The 26664-nt window shown below is 39.0% G+C and overlaps 1 protein-coding gene across 1 annotated transcript in view; it reads right to left on the bottom strand.

Annotated features, from left to right (window-relative positions):
- The window catches only part of SORCS3 (sortilin related VPS10 domain containing receptor 3), a 719603-nt gene that overhangs the window by 485611 nt on the left and 207328 nt on the right, over window positions 1-26664 (bottom strand). Inside the window, exon 2 of the mRNA XM_069098908.1 lies at window positions 25579-25646. Within this exon, the coding sequence (XP_068955009.1) occupies window positions 25579-25646 (68 nt within the window). The remainder of the gene's footprint in view (window positions 1-25578; window positions 25647-26664) is intronic.

The following is a 26664-nucleotide window of genomic DNA, read 5'->3' as shown; positions in this document are numbered from 1 at the left end:
GGTTAACAGCTCAGTAAAAACCAATCGCTCGGTCCTAGAGCCCTAGTCCAAGGTCCCAGAAAACCAAGATGGCCAATACTGAGGTCTGGCCCCAACTTACACCTTCCTGCTTAACCCTAAGCATGTTAGCACCTTAATCTTACTTACCAGGCAGAGTACTTTCTAAGATCAATGATAATTGACTTATTAAGGAAGCCTGATGCTGCTGGGATGTGAGCTGATTGTGTAATCGTGCTAATTAGTAAGTGCCAGGGCTCATTCCAATTATTAACCTTTATGAATGTCATTTACAAAGATAAGGGTGAGGCTATGGATTGCTGCATGAGTAAGAGCTCCTGCAGTTTACACAGGCCTGGCAGCCCAAAAGGGACACTTCCATGGCCAGATGGTTTGAAAACAGTAAAGGGGCAGATATGGAGGTGGAGTTGCCAACACCCAAGTTTCCTCTATCTTTCTAGTCAGGGGCCTGGGAGAAATCCCTCAGAACAAATCCTTGAATTGGTTATTTACATCAGTTGTTAAAGGATGCCCTAATAGGATCCTGATTCAAGGGGAATAGCAATGCCCCCAGAACAATGACTGCTTCCAGCCCACCCTCCACAGACATCATAAAAGGAAGCAACCCTGTGGGGAAATAACCCACCAAATGCCTCCTATAAAGGCTTCAGGCCCGCCCCATCTCATCAGCAGCTGCAACTACTGAAGAACCCCTAAAAAAAGTTTTGTCACCAAAGTTCTTGATGCTAAAAATTGATTCAGCATCAGAAATATACATAGTTCTACCAGTGGAAATGACTTTGAAGAAGATGCAATCATCTGCTTTGCCATTGTGCCCTATGACACATGTGCACGTGACCTGTCCATCTGACTTGCAGCTGAAACCTCCTTTATGCAACATCTTCATTGTTAAAGTATGAATTCCTTGAAAGCACAAACTGTGTGCTCTTTTCTATCTGTATGTCCAGCAATTAACAAAGGGCTGTGCCCATGCCAAGTGCTTAATAAATGTTTTTCATTCATTCATTCATTCATTCAAAGAAAACAGCTGATACACTTATCACTATTGGTATACAGGAAGGATAAGAAAAAAGGTTGTTTGAGCAGTGGGAAGGCTGTGAGTCCCAGATCCATCTTTACCTAATGCTTTAAAAATGAACTGAAATAACTTGATCTCTGTGGACCTCAGTTTCCCTTTATGTAAAACTGCGATTCATACATCCATTCATTCAGTAATCATTTACTAAACCCCCATTATGGTATAGAGCAGTGGTGTCAAACTCAAATAGAAATGAGGGTCACTAAAATATTCAAAAGGATCCCTGCAGGCAGCACAATGATTGTTAGAAAATGTATTATCTATGTTCTACTATATTTTTATTTATTTCATTAAAGATTTCCCAATTACATTTGAATCTGCTTCAGCCGCACAAGGGAGTGTTGTGGGCCATGTCTGACACCTCCGTGGATAGAGTATGGTCTAGGAGTCAGAAAAACTAGCTCTGATTCCTACCAGCTATGAGATTCTATGCAAGGAACTTAACCTCTCAATGTCCCCCAAATAATTCTCTAAAAGTAAAAGTTGCAGAACCAATGTAGGTCTGTATCAGCAGAAGTCATTCCTCATCATGGGCTCCCTATCACTGATGAAATCACAGTCCTGGCCTTTAAAAAAAAAGGTACATAGCTCTATGCTTTGTAGGAGGAATACACAGGAAAATTAAGACAATAAAACTTGCCCTAAATTACAGGTCAGTTGACAAGAATGTGCGTGTTGTCCAAGGAACAGTCTAACTAGTTTAAAGTGTGCTCATCCCTATGTTGGCTATAGATCGATGACTTTTTGTGCCATGGCATCTTTCATATAACATCTAATAAATTTTTTACAAATTTTAACATATGTTAATAGAAGAAAATTCCTATACCAAAAAAAATCAAAGATCTCTGAAGGGCTGAGGTCATTCAGAGATAGCTGTGGCATAGTATTGTGGTTCATACTCAAGGGTCACTAAGCTCTCCCACTGTATATTGACTTATTAAATCACATATTAACATTTATGTTCTATAATATTTTCATTAGTGTTATTAAATATTGTCCAATTATATTTTTAATATTTAATTTTGTTCAATATTTTCCAATTACATTTTAATCTAGTTCCAGCAGACACCCCTGTAGATTAAGTATGGGACTTGGAGACAGGAAGACCCAGTTTCAAAACTTGCCTCAAACACTTACAAGCTGTGTGACCCTGAACAAGAGACTTCTCTGAGCCTGTTACCTCACCTGTAGAATTAGGGGCTGAACCTTGCCAACTCTGAAACCCATGATCTTGTACCTACCTCCCAGAGTTATGAAGAGTAAAAGAAAAAAAGTATATGGGATGAAATTTTTAAAGTATAAAGTTCTTTATAAATGTAAAGCATTGTAATCAATGAAGACGAGAAAAAATAAAAATCATATTTGTTTACTAAAAGAGGTAGTTCTCCTATGTAAGGGAATACTATTGTTCCATAAGAAATGATGAACAGGCAAACTTCAGAAAAACCTAGAAAACTTTCATGAACTGATGCTGAGTGAAGTGAGTAGAACCAGAGCACTGTACATACTAACAGAAACATTGCGTGATGATGACTGACTTTGTTAGACTTAGCGCTTCTGAGCAAAGCAATGATCTCAGACAATTCCAAAAGACTCATGATGGAAAATGCTATCTACATTGAGAGAAAGAATATTTTCTCTTTCTTTTGTTGTTGTTGTTTTTTTCTTTCTCATGTTTTTTCCCTTTTGTTATGATTCTTCTTTCACAACATGACTAATGTAGAAATAAGTTTAATATGATCACATGTGTAGAGCCTAAATCAGACTGCATGTTGCCTTGGAGTGAGGGAAGTAGAGGGAGGAGGGGAAATTTAGAACTCAAAATCTTATAAAAGCAAATGCTGAAAACTAAAAATTAATTAATTTTTAAAGAAAGAGGTAGGTGTCCTAACCAAACCCAGGTCCTCTTCCACTACATCACCAGTAGATAAGAGTTGTAAACCTGGATTCAGGAAGCCCTAGGTACAAATCCAACCTTAGATATTTGTCTAATATTCCTGGGCAAGTCTGATAACACCTCTAAGCCCCAGGCTCCTCACCTGTAAAATGAGCAATGAAAATAGCACCTCCCTCACTGAGCTATTGCGGAGATCAAATTAGATAAAGTTTATAAGATGCTTTGCAAACTTATGACTGCACTATTATTAAGAGTAATATTATATCTGTGTATGAACACAGAATGCAGGTCATAACCGAATGCAACTGGAAGGTATCCACTGCCTCTGTGAGCTCAACACTGCTTCCTAGAAAGCATCCTCCCAGACTCATGAAGGAGAGAATGACTTAGATAACCGGTTTATGGCTCCCTCAATAATTTCTAGGGCAGTGAACCTTGAGAATCCACAGTAGAGAGCTTCCTAACAACATTTACAGTTGATGTCCAATAAAGTAATTGGCCACCAAATGATGAGAAAGTAACTATGAAAGCTTGACTACCTAATTTTTATAGTCGTTATATACAAGCAGGAATGGAGTCTGTAAAAATCCCTTCTTCTATAAACTTGGAAATATATGGGCTCTAGGGCATGTTGATTTTTTTTCTTATTTCTTTTCTTTTTTTTGTCTTTTGGCTTCACACCATATTCCAAAGGACTACCTATCATAGTTTTACACATGTGGGACATCTGGCAAGGAAATAAATTAAGGTCTCCCTTAGAGGATGGGGAAATGCAGTCATTTGTAAATATTATTTTTAGAAGGGACCGTCTGATGCTGTTCTCTTATTAACTTCATTAGAGGACTAATGAATCTACTGCAGAGATAATGAGAGCAAGCTCAGAGTGTGGAAAAGGAGGGGAGGGTTTTCACACCATTTCTCCAAATGTTGGGGTTATTTACAATCGTTATAAAATGGCACTGCACTTGGAGGGAAGAACAAACAACATAAAACACCAATATAAACAGACACAATCCATGCTAAAGCGTTAAATTCTACCAACCACTGGACAAACCCCAGGATTTATGCACCTTGGTGTCTTGCCTAATGGTAAGGAAAGAAAGAGGTCATAAAGAGAAATCTTCTCTCAACAATAAACACAGGAGAACTGGGTCTGTGATCTAGATCTGTTTTCCCAAAGTTATCAGTGCTCTGTTTTTCAGTAACATAAGTTGCCTTTGTGCCTAGAATTTAGTCCTCTACTTACACGTTCCCATTTTTTTAAACTGAGACCTCCATAAGTAGAATAGCATTCCTATTATCTTCATTTTATTCTATTTCAGTTAAACTACGTGTGTATACATGCCACAGCTAACATCCATAAACTAACATTCATCTACAAATTAGAGATTGTTCCTAAGTGGATATTATATTTCAAAACTTAATGACTTGCTTTTTAAACCAAGAGTCAACACATTCATTAAAATGGTATTTGTTGAATCTGGAAAGCTGACTAATTGTGTACATACTCTTTAGGATTCTATGTTCATAGAACTCACAGATTTTGAGATTATCTAGCACATTTTAAAGAGAAGAAATTGACATGTCCAACAAGATAAAGAACTTGGCATTTTCTCCAAATCTCATAAACTCAAAACTACCAAACATGAGAATTATGCTCAAGAAAAAAAGTAATTACATTTACCACTGCAGAAAAAAAAAATCACCAAGAAGTTCAGTGAGTTAACTTGAAGAATTAACAGAAGAAAAATATATGTATTCACTCAGCACCCTCTCCCTCATTTGGCCCCATGCTCTGGAAAGGCAGCAACCCCCATCCACAAAAAAGATTTTACTCTGGGATCCACTCAGCAATTTCCTTGCTGCTGATGTAGTCTCTACCAGCATACCCTGCCCTTGCTGCACCATCAAGCAGCAGATCTCAGCCCTAGCTCTCCATTCTTACAGGGGAAGGAGGTGGAGGTACAGGAAAACAAAAAAACATGCACTGTAGCATTGCTCAGTCAGAAAACCTAAGAACAGAGGGAACTAGGGTAGGGTACCAGCGTGTATGTAGGGTTACACCAGACATGAAGTAAAAGGGACTCACTTCCAAGTGGAGCTAGTTTTATCCCCCATAAGTCACATAGGACAGATGACTGAAGCTGGTGAAAATGAAATTCCCTACAACTGGAGGAGGCAGATACAGTTTTAAGGTACAGTCTTCAAGGGATCTACTATCAAAGGGGAAAGATTCATAAAATGAATGACAAGGGAATATATGGAAAAAAACTAAAATTACCAAAGATATTGAGGGGGGAAATGCAATTAAAAACTTCATCACAAAGTAGATAAAGCAATAGGGAGGAAATTAGTAAAGAAGAAAAAATGGCCATCCAGACAACTAAATGGGTACAAATATCTCAGAATACACATTACAATACAAAGAAAACTGAACCAATGCTTGATAAGGTAGAGGATCCTATGTATTCCTGAGACACCATAAAACCATAGCAGGATATTCCCAAATGATTCAAGGGAGAAATAATTGTGAACTCATTAGTCAAAAAGGAACATTTTTTGTGATGTAAAAAATAAATAATATGAATAAAAGTTTATATAAATAAAATGAGAACAAAACTAAGACCTAGAAAATTTAAGTGAAAATGAAAATCACATCTTGAGTAATCTCTCTTCTCTCGTCACCATCACCACCACCTCGAATCAGTTGCTCAATCTTGTTGATTCTACCTCCACAACATTTCTTTACCCTTTTCTATATTCCTATAATTGCCATCCTCGTTATTAGCCTCTTCACATTTCACCTGAATTATATACTTCCCACTGGTCTTCCTACTTCCAGTATCTTCTAATACATCCTCAAAAGTAATCCTCCAAAAACACAGGTCTGACCATGTTTCTGCTCTGTTCAAAAGCTATTCAGTGGCTCACTCCAGGATTAAATATCAGTTCATCAGTCTGGCACTAAAAGCTCTCAGCCTCCAAATTACTTTCACAGTCTATTTCCCGCAATGCCCCTTCATGCAATACATACTAGCACTTCTCAAAACTTGCTAGGTCATCATTACACCTATTGTACATAGTTATTCTTCATACCAGGAATGTATGCCTTCTCCTACATACCTCAAAGAATCTTATCTTCTTTCAAGTGTTAGCTTAGCCAATAGTCCCACTTTGAAATACCAGTTAATAATAATAGCTAGCATTAATATAGTGGTTACTATGTGCCAGGCAGTGTTCTAAGCACTTTAGAACTACTATTTCAATTGATCCTCACAACAACACTGGGAGGCAGGTGCTATTGTTATCCCCATTTTATAGTTAAGGAAACTAAGGCAAATAGAGGTTAAGTGAATTGCCTAGGGTACCACAGCTAGTAAGTGTGTGAGGTCAGATTTGAAATCAGGTCTCCCTGACTCCAGGCCCACTACTCTATACAGTGGGCCACCTAGTTGCCCCAGTCATCCCTAGCTATTAGTGCTCTCTCTCATATCAAATTATCTTCTATTAACTTACCTGAATATTGTATTCTCTAGTAGAGTATAAGTTCCTTGAGGGAAGGGGCTAATTTGTCTGTATCTGTGTATATTCAGAAAACCAAGCACAATGTCTCATGTGGAGGAGGAACTTCGTGCATATTCATTGAATTGCCCTGTGGTACCTGTCAGGACAGGAAGCTAACCTTCTTGTCTTACTTGCCAGAGATTTTGTACAAGATTGTCATCCAGCATTTTTGAAACGTCCTTTTGATATTCTGAATCCTTTTCATTGAGCAGTTAAATTAAATACATAATTGATGACTGCAGTGTCAAGTCAAGCGTTCATTGAGAAAAACTGGACTTTTGATATTGCTGTTATTAATATTGATGTTACATCCATAACAAATTAATTTGTAAAAACTAGAAAATAGCCTCCCTCCTTCAACATCCTTGAATAGGCTGATCATATACTCCGTAGGATAAAATCCAAGAGAAAAATTTAGACACTTGGCCAGATTCTACAATATTATCAGTATTTGTTTACTTTCTTTAGTGAAGCAAATTATAAATACTCCAAACCTTGTCACCCTACACCACTAGTTCTCAAATTTTATGGTCTCAGAACCTCTTTACACTCTTAAAAATTACTGAAGAACCCTTCAAAAAAGAGCTTTTATTTATGTGGTTTATATCTATCAATATTTACTGTATTAGAAATTAAAATAATGTATTATGATGATGTTTCTTTTTACCTCATGGACCCCCTGAAAGGGTCTCAGGATTCTTGAGATCGAACTTTGAGAACTCCTGTCCAATACAAATCTTATCTGCCTCTTTCTATACATCCTCTATAGAAGATTCCCTTAATATGTTCGATTAACAAACAATCAAAAGCACTTAGCACTTACTTATTAAGGGCCTAATATGAACCAGGAATTATACCAGCTGGAGGCAAAAAGCCAAAAAAGAAATAGTCTCTACCCTCAAGGAATTTACATTCTATTGGGAAGGCAACATGTACTCATTCGAATCCCTAGCTTCTTCAAGTCTTCAAATGCTGACTTCTGCAGGAAAGGTAGGAAGCCTCCTTTCCCAGTTCCTCCCACCCCCCTAAAGTACCTATACTGCACCTAGGTTGCCTTCTATCCACTTTGTACTTTTCATGTAGGAACTTAATCATTTACATTTGTTTCTCCCGCTAGAATGTAAGCTCCTAAGGGCAGGCACTATTTTTTGCCTTTCTTTGGATCACCAAGGCTTAACAGGTAGTAAGTACTTAGTAAGTTCCTGTTGATCAATGGATAAGTATGTAACAAATAAATAAAAAAGTAATTTATGTGGAACAAGAAATCAGAGTCTCATGTAGGAGGTGATTTGAGCTGACCTTTGAAGGAAAGAAGCAAGATATTCTAAAAGATGGAGGCAAAAAGGTACACTCCAAGTATAGAGGACAGTTTGGGGAAAGAGACAGAGACTAAAATGGAATGTTATATGTGAGAAACAGTAAAAAAGGCCATTTTGGGCTAAACCATAAAATGAATGAAAAGGAGTAAAATATAATAAGCCTATAAAGGTAAGTTGGAGTCAAGCTATAAAGGGTTTTAAATCCCAAACAGAACATTTTGTATTTGATCCTACAGGTAATAGGAATTGCTAGAATTTCTTGAGCAGGGGAAGATGACATCCGTGGTCATACATGTGCTTTAGGAATATCACTCTGGTAGTAGAGTGGAAGATGGAATGGAGAGGGAATAAGCATGAGACAGGGAGAGCAATTAGAAGGCTATTGTAGGAATCCAGGAGAGAAGTGATGAGAGCATGTTCTAGGTCAGGGTGCACGTAAGTAGAAAGAAATAGACAGATGCTGTGGAGATGGGCAAGACTTGCCTTCCTCTTGTTCCTTTAGGGATAACCAATATACCACACAAGTTGTCCAACTGTTATTTCTAATTATCACTAGGTGATAGGTCATCTCAGTCTTTGAAGATGTCTTTTATAACACGGCACATAAGTCATCATTGTTCTTATACTGTGACTTACCTATGCCCAGTATCCATGTTTTCATTATTCTTTGTATTATTTTATATTTAATATTTTGAAAGATAATAGTATCAAGTGATTTATAGTCATTTAACATAACCAGAAGACTCATGATGCTATAGAAATGGATTTTTGCAGCAAGAAGTTTGGAATTATTGAATGTTCAGTATAGTTTCCTAAATGTAATTCTTACTCCAGTTCTGGACTGAGTTTGACTGCCCATCTGCAGCCTCTATCTTAGATGCCCATATTGATGGAGTAACTTAGCAGGCTGTCCATTCTGCTGAATGTCAAAGTTTTGGCAATATGAATTTTTCATCCAGCTTTATTTTTCCACTGTGGACAGTTAGACTAATCACTTTTGCATTGCTGTGGATATCCCTGTGATGGCTTTGTATCATTCTGGGGCTCAATCCAATTAGCACAATGTCATCTTTTCTTGTTTGGATGTTTTCCATGACACCAGTAAATACCTTAGGTGAGCCAAACACTTCCTTGCTTTAGACCTCATTTGATGTCAAATAGATCATTATCACAGATTTAAAGCTAGAACAAACCTTAGAGGTCATTTAATCCCACCCTTTCATTTTCTAGACAAGGAAACTGAGGCCCAGCGAGGGGAATCAGCTTGCTGTTTGTTACTGAGCAGCGTTCTCTCCACAGTCGTATCTGTCACAGTCTTATCTAACTTTAAAGTACACGTGGCCATATCACTCCCCTGTCTGAGGATTTTCAGTACCCCCCGCTGCCTCTAGGATAAAATGCATACTCTAACATGGCATTGGAAACCCTTGCTGATTTGACTCTTGCTTCTCTTCCTAACCACTTCATTAGCCTGGCCGTTCCCTAAATTCAGCATTCCATCTCCTGGATGGACAAGCTGTCATCCTCCATTCCTAGATTTCATTCCCTCCCAGACTCTCTCTCTATTAAAATATCTTGTTTCCTCACCTTAAAAAATCTAGCCTTACTTTCTAAGCTATCCCCTAAAAAAAGTCTTTCTATATTCTCCTAGTTTTTAGTGTTCTGTCATTTCCCAAATTATCATGTATAATTTTTCTATTTACAAGTGGTATCTCACCCCATCCCACTCCAAGGTGAGCTCCTTGAGGGCAAGAACCATTTTTTCCCATTTTTTTTCTCTATGACCCAGTGTCCAGAATAGTAATTTTCATTTAGTGGGGAGTTAAAAAATACTTTTTATAGATAAATATAAGACACAATGTCACTCTAAAGGAATTCATAGACTGAAATGAGACAAGATTTCTAAAAAAATTGGGAAAAGAAAAGCACAAGTCTGGCACTGATTTCACTCTTATCTAAATTGTTATAGTTTGACCCCTTCCTCTGGGCATTTAATTATAGATAACTCTAGAAGATTTTCTAATTTTTTTTCTTTTGTATTGCAGTCTTATCTTCTCCAGCTAGAATGTAAGCTCCAAAAGGACACAGACCATATTTTCTTCTTTATTATAATCTGGGATAGCAGAAAGCAGAAGTCTGATGTCCCTTGATAACCTACAAGCTACCTGAGGACAGCAACTATGTCTTTTATCTCTCTCTGATCCCCATAAAACCTAACTTGGGGCTGGGTACACAGGCTGGGCACACAATAGGCATTTGTTGAAATGAAATCTTCAAGACCTATTTATAAATGAGGAGCATTCCTTAGGGTTAAAACGTAGCAGCAAACTTTTATAATTCTGACGACAGGATTTCCTCATTTTCTATATTACGGCATCATATCAGTTTTCAGGATCTAACATATGAATAAACTAAAGAATGGTGTGGAAAGTTTTTAATTAGGAAACTAACTGCCCCTCGTCACCAAAAAAATATCATTCTAATCTATGATTTTATTTGTGTGAATTTGCTTTGATTCAGCCAAAATTCCACTAAGGAACAGGGCAGACAGATGTAGAGGGGAACACATACATAAATCATGAGTGTCATTAGAATCTGTAAACTAATATCTTCTGGGAAGTCTTGGCAATTATTATCAGGGCTTGCTTGGCAAACAAAAAATTAATAAATCAGAAAGGTCTCCATTTTCTAAAATCCGGCATCTCCCAAAAAGGTCGTTGACAGAACAATTAAGGGAGACAAACAAACCATCCTGGCCCCCAGCAGCAGGTTGAGAGGCAAGAGATAAACACATCACAGAGAAAGTAGAGGCCAACACAACGCAAAAGAAAGGGAGTTAACTGCTAAGTGGGCAGGAACTATAGGAACAACTCCAAGTTTACCAGCAGTGGTGGGAACCTAAGTATCTCCTGAACTCTTCAGAGCTGATATTGAGGAGAGGGTTTGGAAGAGGATAGGGACTGGGGCCTGTTTGCTTTCTGAGAAAACACTTCAACTGTAATAAGGAATAACTGGGAAGGGTGGAGAGAGATGGCAAAGAGAAAAAAGAACTGAAGAAGGGGACATCTGCTCAGGTTTTAGGTTCACTACGGATATGTCTATTATTAAAAACTACATATATCCTAAGCATTCCTTCCAAAACAATAGCTCAAGCCATTTCACTTCCCTGTTTAAAAAACTCCAATTGCTCCCTCTTACCTCTAGGATCAAACATAAGCTCCATTTCACTGTTTAAAGCCCTTCAACAATCCTGCTCCAATCTACTTTTCCAGGCTTAAAATATATTACTCACCTTTACACACTTCACAATCAACTCAAAGAGATTTCTTACCATTCTTCCCAAAAGACATTCCATCTCCCAGTCTCTATTCATGTGCCCAAGTTGACCCAAATGTCAAGAATGCACATACTTCCTTCTCACCTTTTGGGATCCCTAATTTCCTCCAAAGCTCTGCTCAGATGTCACCTCCCACACTATGAAGAATCTTAACTGTCATTCCCAACTGCTAATGCTTCCACACTCATTACCTTGCATTTATTTTGTATATATGTTTTCCCCAGTAGAATGTAAGCTTCTTGAAGGCAGAAATGGTTCCATCTTTGTCTGTATATCCTCAGTGCCTGGCTTATAGTAGGCACTAAATCAATGTTTCTTTCTTTTTGTTTTTAAAGCAATTGGGGTTAAGTAACTTACCCAAGGTTACAGGGCCAGTTGTGTGTGTGTGTGTGTGTGTGTGTGTGTGTGTGTGTGTGTGTGTTAAATATCTGAGGCTGGAACTGATCCTGGGTCCTCCCAACTCTGGAGCCAGAGCTCTTACTCACTGAGCCACCTAGCCACCCCTAAATCAGTTTCTTAATAATTGTTTGTTATAAAACAAATGTATTATGGTCAGTTTAACAGGAAATGAGTTTATGCAAAGCAGATTCTATTTTAAACATTCTTTCTTTTCTTTACAAAATAAAAGATGTCTTCCAGTAGAAATTCAAAACTCAAAGACTGGCTTACAAAAGGACTTAAAAACAGTGGTTAATCTCAGTGCATAATGGGTAGTGTAAGGGACTAGTAAATCTATAGCTTATCTTGAATTTTGTAGCACCTTCCAAAGTTTGGTATCTCATCACTACACTTTGCCATTTTGCCCAACTCTGTAACCCAAAAGAATATTTTTGTGTGTTTGTTGAAATCTCTGACTTCACACTCACTTTCTGAACCTGACTATTCTTTCTGATAGGATATATACAATAATTAAGTTAGTCAATAAGCATTTATTAAACATCTACTGCGTGCCAGGAATTGTGGTGAGTGTTGGGTAATCAAAGAAAGGCAAAAGATAATCCTTGCCCTCAAGGAGCTTATAATCTAATGGGAAAGACAATAAGCAAACAAATATGTACAAACAAGCTATATACAGGACAAATAGGAAATAATTAACAAACATAAGGCACTGGGATTAAGAAGAGTTGGGAAAGGGGCAGCTAGGTGGTACGGTGGATACATGACCCTTACTGAGCAAGTCACTTAACCCTGATAGTTTCACAAGAAGAAGAAGAGCTGGGAAAGACTTCCTGTAGGAGTTAAGATTTTAGCTGAAACTTGAAGGAGGCAAGGGTAGTTAGGAGGCAGACATGAGAACATAATGCCATCTGAGGGACCATCTCACATGGGCTTGGATTTGCATGTAATTCCTGGATAGAAATCCTTTAATGTTTCTGCCATATCTTCTGAAATGAACTTGTCCCTTACTCCATCAGCTTTATAACTACAAAAGTCTACATGTGAAATTTCCATAGGATCATAACTTTAGAGCTGAAAGGGATCTCAGACAACTGGTTTAATCTACCCTAGGATTTCATAGATAGACTGAAATCTAAGGTGACCCAAGGTGTTCAAGGTCACACAAGGGACCCAGTAGCAGAGCTTGGATTTGAATCTACTGACACTAAATCTAAACATGAAAGGGATGAATAACTTATTCACTCACTAATCCATCCTATCCCCAAGGTGAAATCTCAGGTCATTCTGATATATATATGTCAACTCCTCAGGTACACTCAATGGATCCAAGACTTCTCTTGTGTCTCTACTAATCATCAAGTCACCAAAGGAGCAGCATACTATCATATTCATCCTACCATAGGAGTTGAAGCTAAGTGTCACAAAGAAGGGATTGGATGGCTCTACTTCTCACATGAACTTAGTAGAGCAAAAGCTGCTCATTTTCCTCAGAGCAAGCACTATAAGAACTAAAAAGGCCCTAACCATTGTTGTCTATCATCTGTACATTGCCAATTACCTCAGCTTATGGGAAGGATATGTTGTATTGGCACTGAGCTTGGGCTGATTTTGCACTGTGGCTATCTATCAGAACCAGAGGACCTGAAGGACCAGGATGTTCTCAGTAATAAGCCCCCTTTTTTCATTGTGTGAGTTTCATGCACCCTTTCCTAGGTTGGTATCTCAGGACATGCCTGTTTTATTTCTTTTTCTTTCAGAGCAGCTTCCTATTGGGCCCAGATGATCTAAGTGGATGGTCAGGTGCTGATAATCCTTGATCAATCAATCAATCAGTCAATAAATTAACAAGCATTTATTAAACATTTACCAGGTACTGGGCAATAGAGATACAAAGAAAAGCAGATGGGGAGGGGGCAGAGTCCAGATGCTTGAGTAAAAGCAGGGTCTTGCTTGTGATCTCCCCAAACCCTTCCAAATACCTGTAAAAATGACTCTAAAAATTCTAGAGCTACAGAATCTACAAAATGACAGAGTGAAACAAATCTCCAGCTCAAGACAACCTGAAAGGTCAAGAGTAAGGGTTTATCACACCAGGCTTGGAGCAGAGTACAGTCCAACATGGGCCACACCAGTATAGACAAGGCCAGAGCAAGCCTCAGGGGACTGCATCACTGGCAGCTATGGCAGTTTCTAGACTTTTCAGCCCACAAATGCCAAAGACAGTCAGTCTTTTCAGCCTACAAATTCCAAAGCAGTAGCAGCCACTGCTTCTGGAGCTCTGGGCCCACAGAGAGCGGATGGACCAGGCAGTTACTCAGAGGCGGATTGCAGGGATCTCTTTGCTTGTTCTGAGGCAGGATTCTCTTGCTTTACCCTGCTTGTATCTGGGTCACAGTCCTGGGTAGTGGTCCTGGGGTGAGGTGGAGCACTGGTATAGCAGAGCTTGTGACTGTGGTGGAGAGGCAATCCTCCTCACAGTTCCAATGCAGAATAGAGTGCTTGTGGTCACTCACAGACCAGAGCACAGGCCAGGAAATAAGTAAACACCTCTCCTTTGATCATATCATGTTGGAAGAGCTGAAAATTTGCAGGTCCTTAGAAGTATCTCTAAAAACAGTTGCACAAAACTCCTGAAACTTGGGACAGTACACCCCCCCAAGACCCACTGGAAGCAGAGTCCTACATTGACAGAGTTAGAAAGTCAAGTACTTGACTGGGAGAAATGAGTAAACAGTGTAAAAAAGTCACACTATAGAATCTTACTTTGGTGACAAAGAAGATCAAAACATATAACCAGAAGAAGATAACAAAGTCAAAGCTCCTACATCAAAAGCCTCCAAGTCATGGAAGAGCTCAAAAAGGATTTTGAAAATCAAGTAAGAGAAGTAGAAGAAAAATTGGGAAGAGAAATGAGAGTGATGCAAGAAAATGATGAAAAACTTGTCAATAGCTTGCTAAAGGAGACCCAAAAGAATACTGAAGAAAATAACACCTTAAAAATAGACTAACCCAAATGACAAAAGATGTCCAAAAAACCAATGAGGAGAATAATGCCTTAAAAAGCAGAAATGACTAAATGGAAAAGGAGGTCCAAAAGCTCACTGAAAAAAATAATTCCTTAAAAATTAGAATGGGGCAAACAAAAGCTAATGACTTCATGAGAAATAAAAAAATTATAAAACAGAACCAAAAGAATAAAAAAATAGAAGACAATGTGAAATATTTCATTGGAAAAACTACTAACCTAGAAAAAGATCCAGGAGAGATCATTTAAAAATTATTGGACTACCTGAAAGCCATGATCAAAAAAAGAGTCTAGACATCATCTTTCAAAAAATCATCATGGAAAACTGCCCTGATATTCTAGAACCACAGGGGAAAATCGAAACTGAAAGAATCCACTGATTACCTCTTTTTTTTTTTTTTAAAGCAATTGGGGTTAAGTAACTTGCTCAAGGTTACACGGCCAGTTATTATTTCTGGGTGTGGTGCTGAGTATCTGAGCCCGGATTTGATCCAGGTCATGCAGACACTGGAGCCAGTGCTCTTACTCGCTGAGCCACCTGGCCGCCCCTAAGCAATTGGGGTTAAATAACTTGCTCAAGGTTACACGGCCAGGTGTTTCTGGGTGGGTGCTAAGTGTCTGAGCCCAGGATTCGATCTCCAGGTCTTCTCAACAGTGGAGCCAGTGCTCTTACTCACTGTGCTACCTGGCCGCCCCTGCACTGAATACCTCTTGAAAGATACCCCCAAAGGAAAACTCCTAGGAATATTACAGCCAAATTCCTGAGTTGCCAGTCCAAGGAGAAAATATTGCAAGCAGCCAGAAAGAAACAATTTTAATACTATGGAAGCACAATTGGGATAACACAAGATCTAGCAGTTTCTACAGTAAGGGATCAGAGGGCTTAGAATATGATATTCTGGAGGTTCAAAGGAGCTAGTATTAAAACCAAGAATCACCTCCCCAACAAAACTGATACTTCAGAGGGGAAAAATAAACATTCAATGAAATAGAGGACTTTCAAGTATTCTTGATGAAAAGACCAGAGCTGAATAGAAAATCTGACTTTCAAATACAAGACTCAAGAGAAGCATGAAATGGTAAACAGGAAAGAGAAATCATAAGGGATTTATTAAAGTTGAACTGTTTACATTCCTCCATGAAAAGATGATATTTGAAACTCATGAGACCTTTCAATATTAGGGTAGTTGGAGGGAATCTATATCTCTGTATCTATCTCTATCTATATATGGCACAGGGTAAGTGGAATATGAAGATATTATATCTAAAAAATAAAATTAAGGGGTGAGAGAGAAATATATTGGGAGAAGGAAAAAGGGAGAGATAGAATGGGATAAATTATCTCACATAAAAGAGGCAAGAAAAAAAGCTTTTACAATGGTGGGGAAGAGGGGAAGTTGAGAGGGAATGAGTAAATCTTACTCTCATCAGATATGACCAAAGGAAGGAATGACATACACACTCAACTGAGTATCTTACCCTACAGGAAAGTAGGTAGAAGAGGTTGGGGGGGGGGGAGGAGATGATAGAAGAGAGGGCAGATTGGGAGAGGGGGTAGTCAAAAACAAACACTTTTGAAAAGGGATATAGGGTCAAAGGAGAAAATAGAATAAATAGGGGGTATCATAGGATGGAGGGAAATATAGTTAGTCTCACAACATGACTATTATGGAAGTGTTTCACATAACTACACGTGTATAATCTATATTGAATTGCTTGCTTTCTCAATGAAGGTGGGAGGGGAGGGGAGGGAAGAAAGGAGAGAATTTGGAATTCAAAGTTTTAAAAAGAAATGTTAAAAATTGTTTTCACATGCAACTGGGGAAATAAGATATACAGGCAATGGGATATATAAATCTATTTTTCCCTACAAGAAAGTAAGGGGGAAGGGGAGAAGGCAGGGGGAGTGATAGAAGGGAGGGGAGACTTGGGGAAGGGGTAATCAGAATGCATGCCATCTTGAGGTGAGGGGGGAGAAGAGATAGGGGAAATTTTGGAACTCTAAATCTTGTGGAAATAAATGTTGAAAACTAAAAATAATTTTTTAAAAAAGAAAAGAAAAAAATCTAGACATTTGATGAATCTAAAAAAAGAAAAGCAGAGCTTGTCTTCTATTGGGGGGTAATAAGTATATAAAAATAGGCAAATACAAGATACATTCAGGTGGAAGGCAACCTCAGAATGGAAGTCTTCAGCATCTAGAGAAGAGGGGCTTTGCATTTCTGGAGTTGCTGACAGAGAGGGACTCGGTAACAAAATCTGGAGCACCAATTCTTCTCTGGTGGAGTGACCTTAAACTTCATCTTGACTTGGGATTGGAATGAATAAATAATTGAGTCAGCCCTCTTCCTGTACAGGGAGAGAAAAATCTCCATGCCCCATTACTATGAGAGTTACTTTGGGAGGTGTCAGGAAGAACAATATTAGCAGTGTGGACATCCCTGTGTTATTTTATGCCTTAAAACAGTCTTTAGAGAAGAATGTCTATTTGGAAGTGACAGTACTCTGAATTATTAATCCTGTGAGGAAAATAATTATATCATATTCTAACTGGGCTAGAGGATGTCACCTGGTCTTGGCAGCTGCTGCCTTCGGCATTCCTGTAATATTATAAATTGAAGAAAAAGCACCAAGCTCAATTTCCCCTTGGTTAAGCATAATATACTAAATCGTGGACCCTGAAAGGTGAGAGTGTAATTTTGCCTACTCTTCTCCATATGCTGGTTTAGAAACGACAAGAGAATTGTTTCAGGAAAGAATTGTGAATTGAAATCATTCTCACCAAAAGTTGGGGGAAGAGGTGTGTGAAGCAGGGATATCTGAAGACATGTAATCAATTGGGGGAGATGATGGAAATTAGGAAACCAAGAATGGTTTGAAGACCATAACATGTCTCCTTGCTTCAAGAGATACAGGGAAGAGATTAGATCATAATGGAGGCCTAGATCTTTTGGGAGAGATGATGAGAACCTAAGAAACTTCTAAGTAGAAGCCAAGTATGGTCTGGAGACTGTAACACATTCCCTTGCTTCAAGAGATCAACACGAACAGCACAGTCTTATGTGGTGAGAGGGGCATGAACCCAACACAAGGAGAAGTGCACCAAGCTCTAAGCCCAGACCTAATTGTATCTAATAAGAATAAGCAATAGCTTCCCCTAACTGTCTCAGTACAGAAGGACCTCTTCGGTCTCTGAGCTCCTTTATACTTGGTGTCACTCTCTAAGCACTAAAAGCACAGAACATCACACTATTGGTTACCGTGGTGCATGAGTGTGGGTCTATCTGTGGTGGGTGGGTGTGTATATGTTCCCTCTCCCTAATTAAACTATAAGCTCCTTAGGGCAAGGGACCAGGTTATCTTTTTGCCTCTTTATTATCCATAGGGACTAGTACAGCTCCTTACACACCAAAGGCAGCCAAAAAATTCCTGTTGATTAATAGTCTCCTAGTTAATCAAAGGAAAATTTCAAAAGTACCAATTCCTCAGGCCTGCTCTAACCTCATTTCTTCTGTGGGATCAAAATATGCTACCACATTAACTCCCCCTCGGAACGGCTCCTTCCCAATTTGAACACAGAATCCTATTTTTCCCTCCAGATGATCCCACAATCCTGTCTTTAAACTTATCTTTTCCCCATATAATTAACTCACCCTTGTGCCTGGCACAGTTTACTGCACATAATAAATGATTGTTGAAAGGGTGGGGTTGCCAAGTATTTGCATCTTGGTTTCACCTTTCTATTTTGTGGTCTATTGCCCTATATGTATGTATGTATGTGTGTGTGTGTGTGTGTGTGTATAGTTTGGTTTTATATATATACATATATATAACATTTCTGTCTTATATTGTAAGTCCCTAGGTTTGTAAGAGTCTACATAGTAGTCCCAAGCAACCACAACTAATTACCTGAGGCCCTACCTCCCTGAAGCCTTTTAGCTGACCTCCCAGGACCCTAGGAATTAGAAAGGAGGCCAGTTAATCCCACCTGTACCTGAACCATAATCCTTTCTACAACCCCAAAAGTTGCCCAACAAGTGACCAATCATATTTCAGTAAAAAGTCTTCTAGAGAGGAGGGGAATCCACTTGCTGCCAAGACATCATATTCCACTTCAGAACAGTGCCAATCACTAGAAAGCTCTCCTTAATGGCAGCCTAAATCTCTTCCTCTGCAACTGTTACCTATTGTTCATGGTTCTGTCTTCTGGGGCTAAGAACAAGTCTACTCTTTCTCCCATATCTTAGACTTTCAAATATTTGATAAAAGTCGTTATATTCTTTGAAGTCTCTTTTCCAGAAAAATATCCTGAGATTTCTTCAAGTGATTCTCTTATGGCATATTCTTGAGGCTCTTCATCATCCTGATTTTTCTCCTCTCAATGTTTTCATTGTTTAAAAATGTCCTTCAGGGGAGGCTAGGTGGTACAGTGAATAGAGCACTAGCCCTGGAGTCAGGAGGACCTGAGTTCAAATCTGACCTCAGACACAACACACACACACACACACACACACACACACACAAAAACTAGCTGTGTGACCTTGGGCAAGTCACTTAACCCCATTGCCCTATCTTCCCCCCTCCAAAAAGCAAAAAACAAACCAAAAAAAAAACAATTAAAATGTCCTTCATAAAATGTCACACCCAGAACTGAACAGAGGTCTGGATATTATCTGGCTAGAGTCAAGCACCATAATACTTTTACATCTCTAGTCCTAGACACTATCTCTCTTACTTCATGAAGGCTAAGATTAAATAAGATTTTTCTGACTTCCAGATTGTATTATTGTTTCACATTGAGTTTACAATCCACAAATACCCTTAAGATCTTTCTGCAGAAGAACTGCTCCTTTCTCAACCCCTCTTCTTTCTCCACAAATATATGTGTGTATGAATATATATACATACATATATACATGTGTATATATACATATATATGCATGTGCGTATATTTATATGCATATATGTGTATATATATGCGTATATAGTCTTTTCCTCGGCTTGTCCTCCAAGTCCTGTATCCATACTATACTATTTGCATTAGTCAAACTAGACTCCTCTCAGCTGTCAAATGAGCCCCTGGCCTCCCCTATTTCCAATCCTTGGTCCTGACATTTTCACATACTTGGAACAACTTTCTACCCTCCATTTGCTATGAGTCTTCACTATTATGACCTTGGCATTATTTTGAAGCTCTCATTCCTCTAAGAAGTTATCTTTGATTAGATGGACTGGGATGTGGACTCATATTTTTCCCAACAAAATGAACACACTTCAAACTACTCTTGCCCACTAATCCTCCACTTCAGAAATTCAATCATTATTTATATCACTATTACTTCCTAGGCTAATGACCGATGCCACCTTTATAGCTTTCGAAAGATCTAGTAAGCTCCAGGTTTCCAAGCGGCTCATAAAACACCCCTCTCTGATGATGATATCTCCTCTGAGTAATCCCTGGTCCTATGTCATGAAACCTAGAAACTATTTTCCCATGTTTCTATGATTGCCTGGCAGATTCCTCTGAGAACCATAGATAGCTTTTCCTAGAGTCTCAGGGGTTGCTGCAATTTTGGAATCACTGGGTTTTCATTATTTTATTTATTCAGAAAAGATTGCATTGTCTTATTATCCTCGCACCATTTATAATTGTTAGGTCCAGAGTGAAAATTTTTAGAAATTTAAATATCCTGGGAAATGAACAGTAAGCAAGAAACAAGCTCTCACCTGTTAACCAGCAATAAGGCTATTTATGCCTTGGCACACTGTTATGGTGCAGCCCAATGGGATTTGAGATATCCCAAGGAAATAAAACAACATCAGTGTGGTTCTGAACAATTAACCCATAGGCAATGGATAGCACTTTGTGCTTGTTTCTATCCAGGAAGGGAGATCCTGGCCACCCACTATTCTGCACTCAAATGGGCAGGAAATATAGTACCTAGACACAATCCAGACCTCTTAGATAACCATGGTTTTAAGGTTACAAGGAGCTTTCTTAGGAAATAATCAAAAGCTTCTTTCTGTTAAATAATAAAAAGGTTACACATATGCACACACCACATATATTCATTCACATGACAAAAAGTTAGGGACTCTAGAGAGAGGACTGTTAAATTTGTGGTGTGAGCATTTATACCTCAGAGATTGGTGAATAACAAATCCGGGTTCAACTGATTATTTTGTTCATTGTCTAGCCATAAAATAATGATAGAGAAAATGTTAATAATGGAGATTAAACTTAAAGTTATGTCACTCATGCATTTTTTCAGTTGTTAAAACATTTCCAGCATACCACTAGATGCAATGTATATAATGCTATTAAAAGTCCATGGAAAGAATGCTAGACTTGGCTTGGGAAACCTGAGCTTGGGTTGCAGCTCGGCCATCGACTCCTCCTGCAACCTCAGACCATCATTATAGGGAGAAGTAACCTCTGGTTTGGGATGCAGAGGGTCTAATGACTCATAACAGACTGTCTCTTTTCTAAACATATTCCTAGTGACAATGGAATGAGGAGTCCCATTCCTTAATCCTGAGGGGATTAGCCAGAACTTGGTATAGGGACATGAGGAGACCAGGACAGGGCAGGCTGTCACAGCATTAGCAAACATTCCCTCTTCCTGCCATGGCCTAAAGATCATCAAACCTAGCATCATCCTTGGATGCATCCCTCCCCTTCTCCTTTCTGCTTTGTAAGTGACCTGGTCTAATTATTCTATAAGAATTTTTGAGTCTCTGAACTATTGCAGACTGGGATAATAAGTCACTTTACTGTCTAGGAACTGAGTTTCTTCATGTGTAAAACAGGCAGAAGAACATCTGCTTTATTTACTCCCATAGTATTGTTCTGAGGATTAAATGAGACCATGCATTTAAAGGTAGAATGGTCCCTAAAAATCATTTTGTCTAATTCTCCCACTTCCTTTTTACACATAAGGATTCTGAGCCCTAGAGGAGTAGCATCTTCAAGGTCATGGAGCTAGGATGAGCCAGAATTTTAACCCAGGTGCTCAGAATCTAAAATTAATGCTCTTTCTACTATGTCTCAGTTAATGGGTACAAAATGCTTTGAAACTGTAAGGAATAAAAATATGGGACTGGACTTGTGATTTTTAAAGTCTAGGAATCTTTCAGATAAGAAAACTCTTTCTACCAATGTTAAGTCAGCATCTCATCCACAATTCAGTCTTAGTGAGTGCCCAGACATAGAAAGGTTAAGACTTTTCCAGGGCCACACAACCAGTCTGTAATTGAGAGAGAACTTGGACCCAAGACTCCAATATTACTGTTATAAGATGGGGCAGTACTCCCTGTGACTCATAAATCTGAGGCTTCTGTGTGACTATGCCAGACTGAGGTGAACTAAATCGTATGTGCCCAGAGGGCATAGATTATGTCTTTATCTTTTCATTTCTCAGAGCAACTAACACAAAATATAGACTAAGTACTCCATAAACACTAATTGTAAAATGGAATGATTTAGAACCTGGAAAAAATCTTAGAGATCATCTAATCCAACCTCCTCATTTCAATTCAATGTATATTTGTTAACACCAACTTTGAGCAGTATTCATGGGAAGATAAAGTTTAGATAAGACAGTCACTGCCATCACAGATGTTACAGTCAAGGGAGAACTACTATAATGCACGAGTAACAATAAAATAAAGTAACCCATTATCAGTGCATAAGAGAAGTACAAAATATTATATGATCAGAGGTACAAAAGGTCATTGATGACTGAGGCAAATCAAGGAAGGTATCTTAAAGGAAGTGGTGTTGGTCTGAGAGAAAGAGAGAAAGAGAAAGAGAGAGAGACAGAGAGAGAGAGAGACAGAGAGAGAGAGAGAGAGAGAGAGAGAGAGAGAGAGAGAGAGAGAGAGAGAGAGAGAGAGAGAGAGAGAGAGAGAGAATGAACCCTGGGTAGGAATACAACAAGTCAGAGAGATGAGAGGAGATGGAGAGCATCCCAAGTAAAGGTAATCCCAAGAGCAAAGGAATAGAGCATGTCCATACCTATATGTAAGAATATGTCTGGCTAAATCAGAGTGTGCTCTGAAATGAGTAATATGAGAAAAGGTTGGAAAGATAGTGGTATCAAACTATAAAGAGTTCTGAATGCTAAGTTTGAAGTTTACTCAGTAGCCAGCAGGGTACTTTTCAATGAAGATATTAAGCAGAAGAGTGGCATGGCCAAATCTATGTAAGAGAAAGGTTAGTCTGATAGCAATGTGAAGATCCTATCTATAGTCAATCCAAAAAATGAAGTTGGGAAGGTCGATTAGAAGCTATTATAATTATCCATGCAAGTCAAAGGGGAAGCATTTATACAGAAATAGCAAAAAGAAAAGTATGCAAGTTAAAATCTATAAGTTTTGAGTCTGTAAGTTTTTTTGTTGTTGTTTGGTCATTTTTATTATGCCTGACGCTGTGACCTCATTTGTGGTCTTCTTGCCTAAGATACTAGAGTGGTTTTCCATTTTCTTCTCCACCCTATTTCATAGATGAGGAAACTGAGGCAAATAAGGTTAAGTGATTTGCTACAGGTAGTATCTGAATCCAGATTTGAACTAAGGTCCTCCTGACTTCAGGCCTGGCACTCTATCTACTACACCACCTAACTGCCCATTCATATGTTAGATAGAATCTAAACATTAGATTTCGAATCTCTGAATTACATGGAGTTAGAATCTGTAAGTTTTAGAAACTGATTGGATATGAGAAGTGAAGGAAGAAAAATCAAATATAGCACCATGGTTTCAAATATAGAAAACTAACTGAAAGGTACAGACACTAATAGAAACAGCAAAATCAGAAACAGCCTGAGTTGGAAAAAAGATACATTCAGGTTTAGATTTATTGAGTTCAAAGTTTTAGTAGGACACCAGGTAGAGATGACCATCAGGCAGTTGGAGATATGAGTGAGGAAACTGGCAGAGGTCAGGTCTAGAAATATACCTGCTAGAGTCATTTGTCTAGAATTGACAGTTGAATCTATGGGAGTGGATGAGAATGTCTAGGGAAAGGTTATAGAAAAAGAAGAGAAGGGAACTAAGAACAGAATTTTAGATATATCTACTGTCAGTGGTTGGAAAGAAGACAAGAAATCTGTGAACAACATAAAAGAAGCAATTATTACAGGCAGGATGAGTGCCAGGAAAATACGGCATCTCAGAAACCAAGAGGAGAATATGCAGGAAGGGTAAGGTGTCAATAGTGTTGTCTGTTATTGAACATTTGCAGCTTTTGCTTCAATGAATGAACACCATATGAATGAACATCATGACTCTTCTCTGAAGTCTTCCAAAGTTCTCCTTCACAGATATGCCCCTTAATTTATCTCAATAATAACTTATGCCTATAGTCTGCACTGCACTCCACCAACAGATACTTGCTTCTGTAAAAGCAAAGAATCTAGAAATTGGAAGGTACCTTAAAAATATTTAGTCCAATCTCCCATTCAGTATAAGAAATCCCTCTATAACCTAGTTTGGTGAAACTATTCTATGATTACTTCAGAAATATGAAACTTATCTCATCATTGAAACTTTGATGATGGAGACAACCCAAGATCTTAGACCCAGGATTGTTGGGAATAACAATGCTTTTGGCCCAGGGCCCCCAGCCATCATCTTGGGAAGCAACCCCTGGGAAGATGTAACCTGGTTATTGCTCCTGTAAGTGCTATAGTCACAGCTACCAGACTCAGAAAGGAAAGTTCTTGCCACCAGAGTCCTTGGCACTGTCAAATGAATTAGAAACTGATAAGATTTCATCAGTGGAAGTGACATTGAAGAAGAGGCATTAATATCTCTTTTGCCACTGCCCTCTGAGGGCCATGCAAGACCATCCAATTTGCCAACAAAACCTTCCCTCTGTGTTTGTCTCCCTTATTAGAATGCGAACTCTGAGAGCAGAGACTGTCTTGCTCTTTTATTAGTATCCCAAGGACTTAACAGGGATTTGCAAATAATTTTGCACCATTTTTTTCATTCATTCATCTCACTGACTGTTCTCTCTGCTCCTGTGAGGACAGGGGAGCATATCTTCTTCTTACCTTGTCTCTTCCTGAACATAAGCCACAAGCACAAAAGCGAGCATTAAGAAATGATTATTAAGTGATCCCATGCATGAATAAATGAAAGTAGTGCAGGAGGATTGGGGAGATGCCCATCTACTTACAATAGGGTTTAGCAACACATTAGAACAGAGGAAAAATCAGCCTGGTTTAACCAAAGCAATGAAAATCTTTGAAATCATAAGATGAGAGAACTCAGTACTCCTCTCAGAATCCAGTGAGTTGCAAAATCCACCTACCCTGGGTTATTAGCCAGCCCACATAAAGCTAATCTCCCATTTATCCTCATAGAATTAAGACACTTGTTTTCAGTAGAGGCTGTATTGCCTTTATTTCCCCCAAGGGTGGGGCAATTTCTGCCCCCATCAGATCTGGGAACCTTGACTATGGTGACCATGTCCACTCTCAAATCATGGCCTCCCCAAGGGCAGAACCTGAGTTCCCCCTGTTCCAGTAACACTGAGAACAGGACTGTGTTTCCCAATCAGAGCTACAGCTCCCTAAAAACAGATTACGTAAGTCCCAGGTCTCCTTCATGGCACCTCCTCCTCCAAGTGTTCTGCTCAAAGTGGGCTCACTCGGTGATTTTGACTGATTACGCCCACTGTCAACATCTTCATTTTCTTATAGAAAAGGCCTGGTTCCATCAGCTCTCATCTCAAGATGGAAGGCCTAGAAAAATCCTATGACTAGCAGTATTTATTACTTGGCATTCTGCTAGTTGTTGGATATGCAGGTCCTGCCATTCTCCTCATCCCCCACTCCATTCCCAGTTCAGAGCTCTGTAGATCACTGCCTGGGTGGTAAGCAGGGGGATTTACAGGAGCTAAATCAGAGAAGTTCATAACCATTAAGGGCTTACCTCCAAAGTGAGCTCTCCGTCACACTGCCCAGGTTGAAGTCATAGAGCTTGGTCAGAATCAGTATCACCTGCAGGGGGAGGGGAACGGGAAGGGGAAAGATACAGGAGAAGAGAAAGGCTTCCTTTAGGTTGTGTAACAACATATAATGCATCTCTGATCCCCCTAGAGGAGGGTTTAACATTTATCCATTAAAGTTGAGGGTATTAGAGGATCAAGCAGGAAAAAAAAAAGAAATCATTAATTTAATGCATCCCTGTAACTGCCTGCATTTATTTTAATCCCAGTGATGCTTTGCATCTGAAATCAAACATGCCAACAGGAATTAATTGGGCATTGTCAGCCTGTTTCTTCACATCTGTACCTTGTCAAGGGCAAAGATGGGCTAGCTTCCTTCTCCAAGTTGGACACCAGGAGACAAAGTTTTCTTTCTAGTCTATGTGCCTCTGACTAACTCAAAAAGCTGCGTGGGTACCCATCCCTAATCCCCCACTGACCCATCAAACAGGGTTTGATGTTGGTAATGGTGAACTGAGTGTATCAAAGGACTGCAGTTCCTTCTCAACCTTAATCAGGTGGCAGAATGACTAGTAAAGCACTAATCCGGCATTCCCTAATTCCACTGGTGTAGAAGTCCACTCTTATCCTCAGGTTAATCGGTTGTCATTATATACATATGATATATATTCAATAATATATATTGATTATCCTTAAAACATGCTAACCACTCTTGTTCCTCAACTTACTCATTTCCCATGAGCTGCTCCTCCACCACATCCCGGTCACATACAAAGGTGCCCATTACCGTAATTACCATCACACACAAATATAACACTTCCATATTAAGAAATTCTGGAATCCCCTTATCTAATCATACCCTATTGGCTTTTCACCTTTCCTGAATCCCTAGCCTCTTTATCATTTCATCGGGTGTGCCCTGCCAAGCCTCTTCAGCTTCCATACATTGAAATATCATCTCTGCTGATAATTTTCAAATCTACCTATCCTGTCCCAAACTCTCTACTGACTTCCAGACCATATCTCCAACTACCTTTCAGATTTTCTGTATAAACTCAAACTAAACATGT

This window comes from Petaurus breviceps, unplaced genomic scaffold (assembly GCF_028583685.1).
Source record: "Petaurus breviceps papuanus isolate PSGF00001 unplaced genomic scaffold, PetGlider_PUasm1.0 37, whole genome shotgun sequence".
In the NCBI taxonomy this organism is placed as follows: domain Eukaryota; kingdom Metazoa; phylum Chordata; class Mammalia; order Diprotodontia; family Petauridae; genus Petaurus; species Petaurus breviceps.
This window is presented reverse-complemented; position numbering and strand designations above follow the sequence as displayed.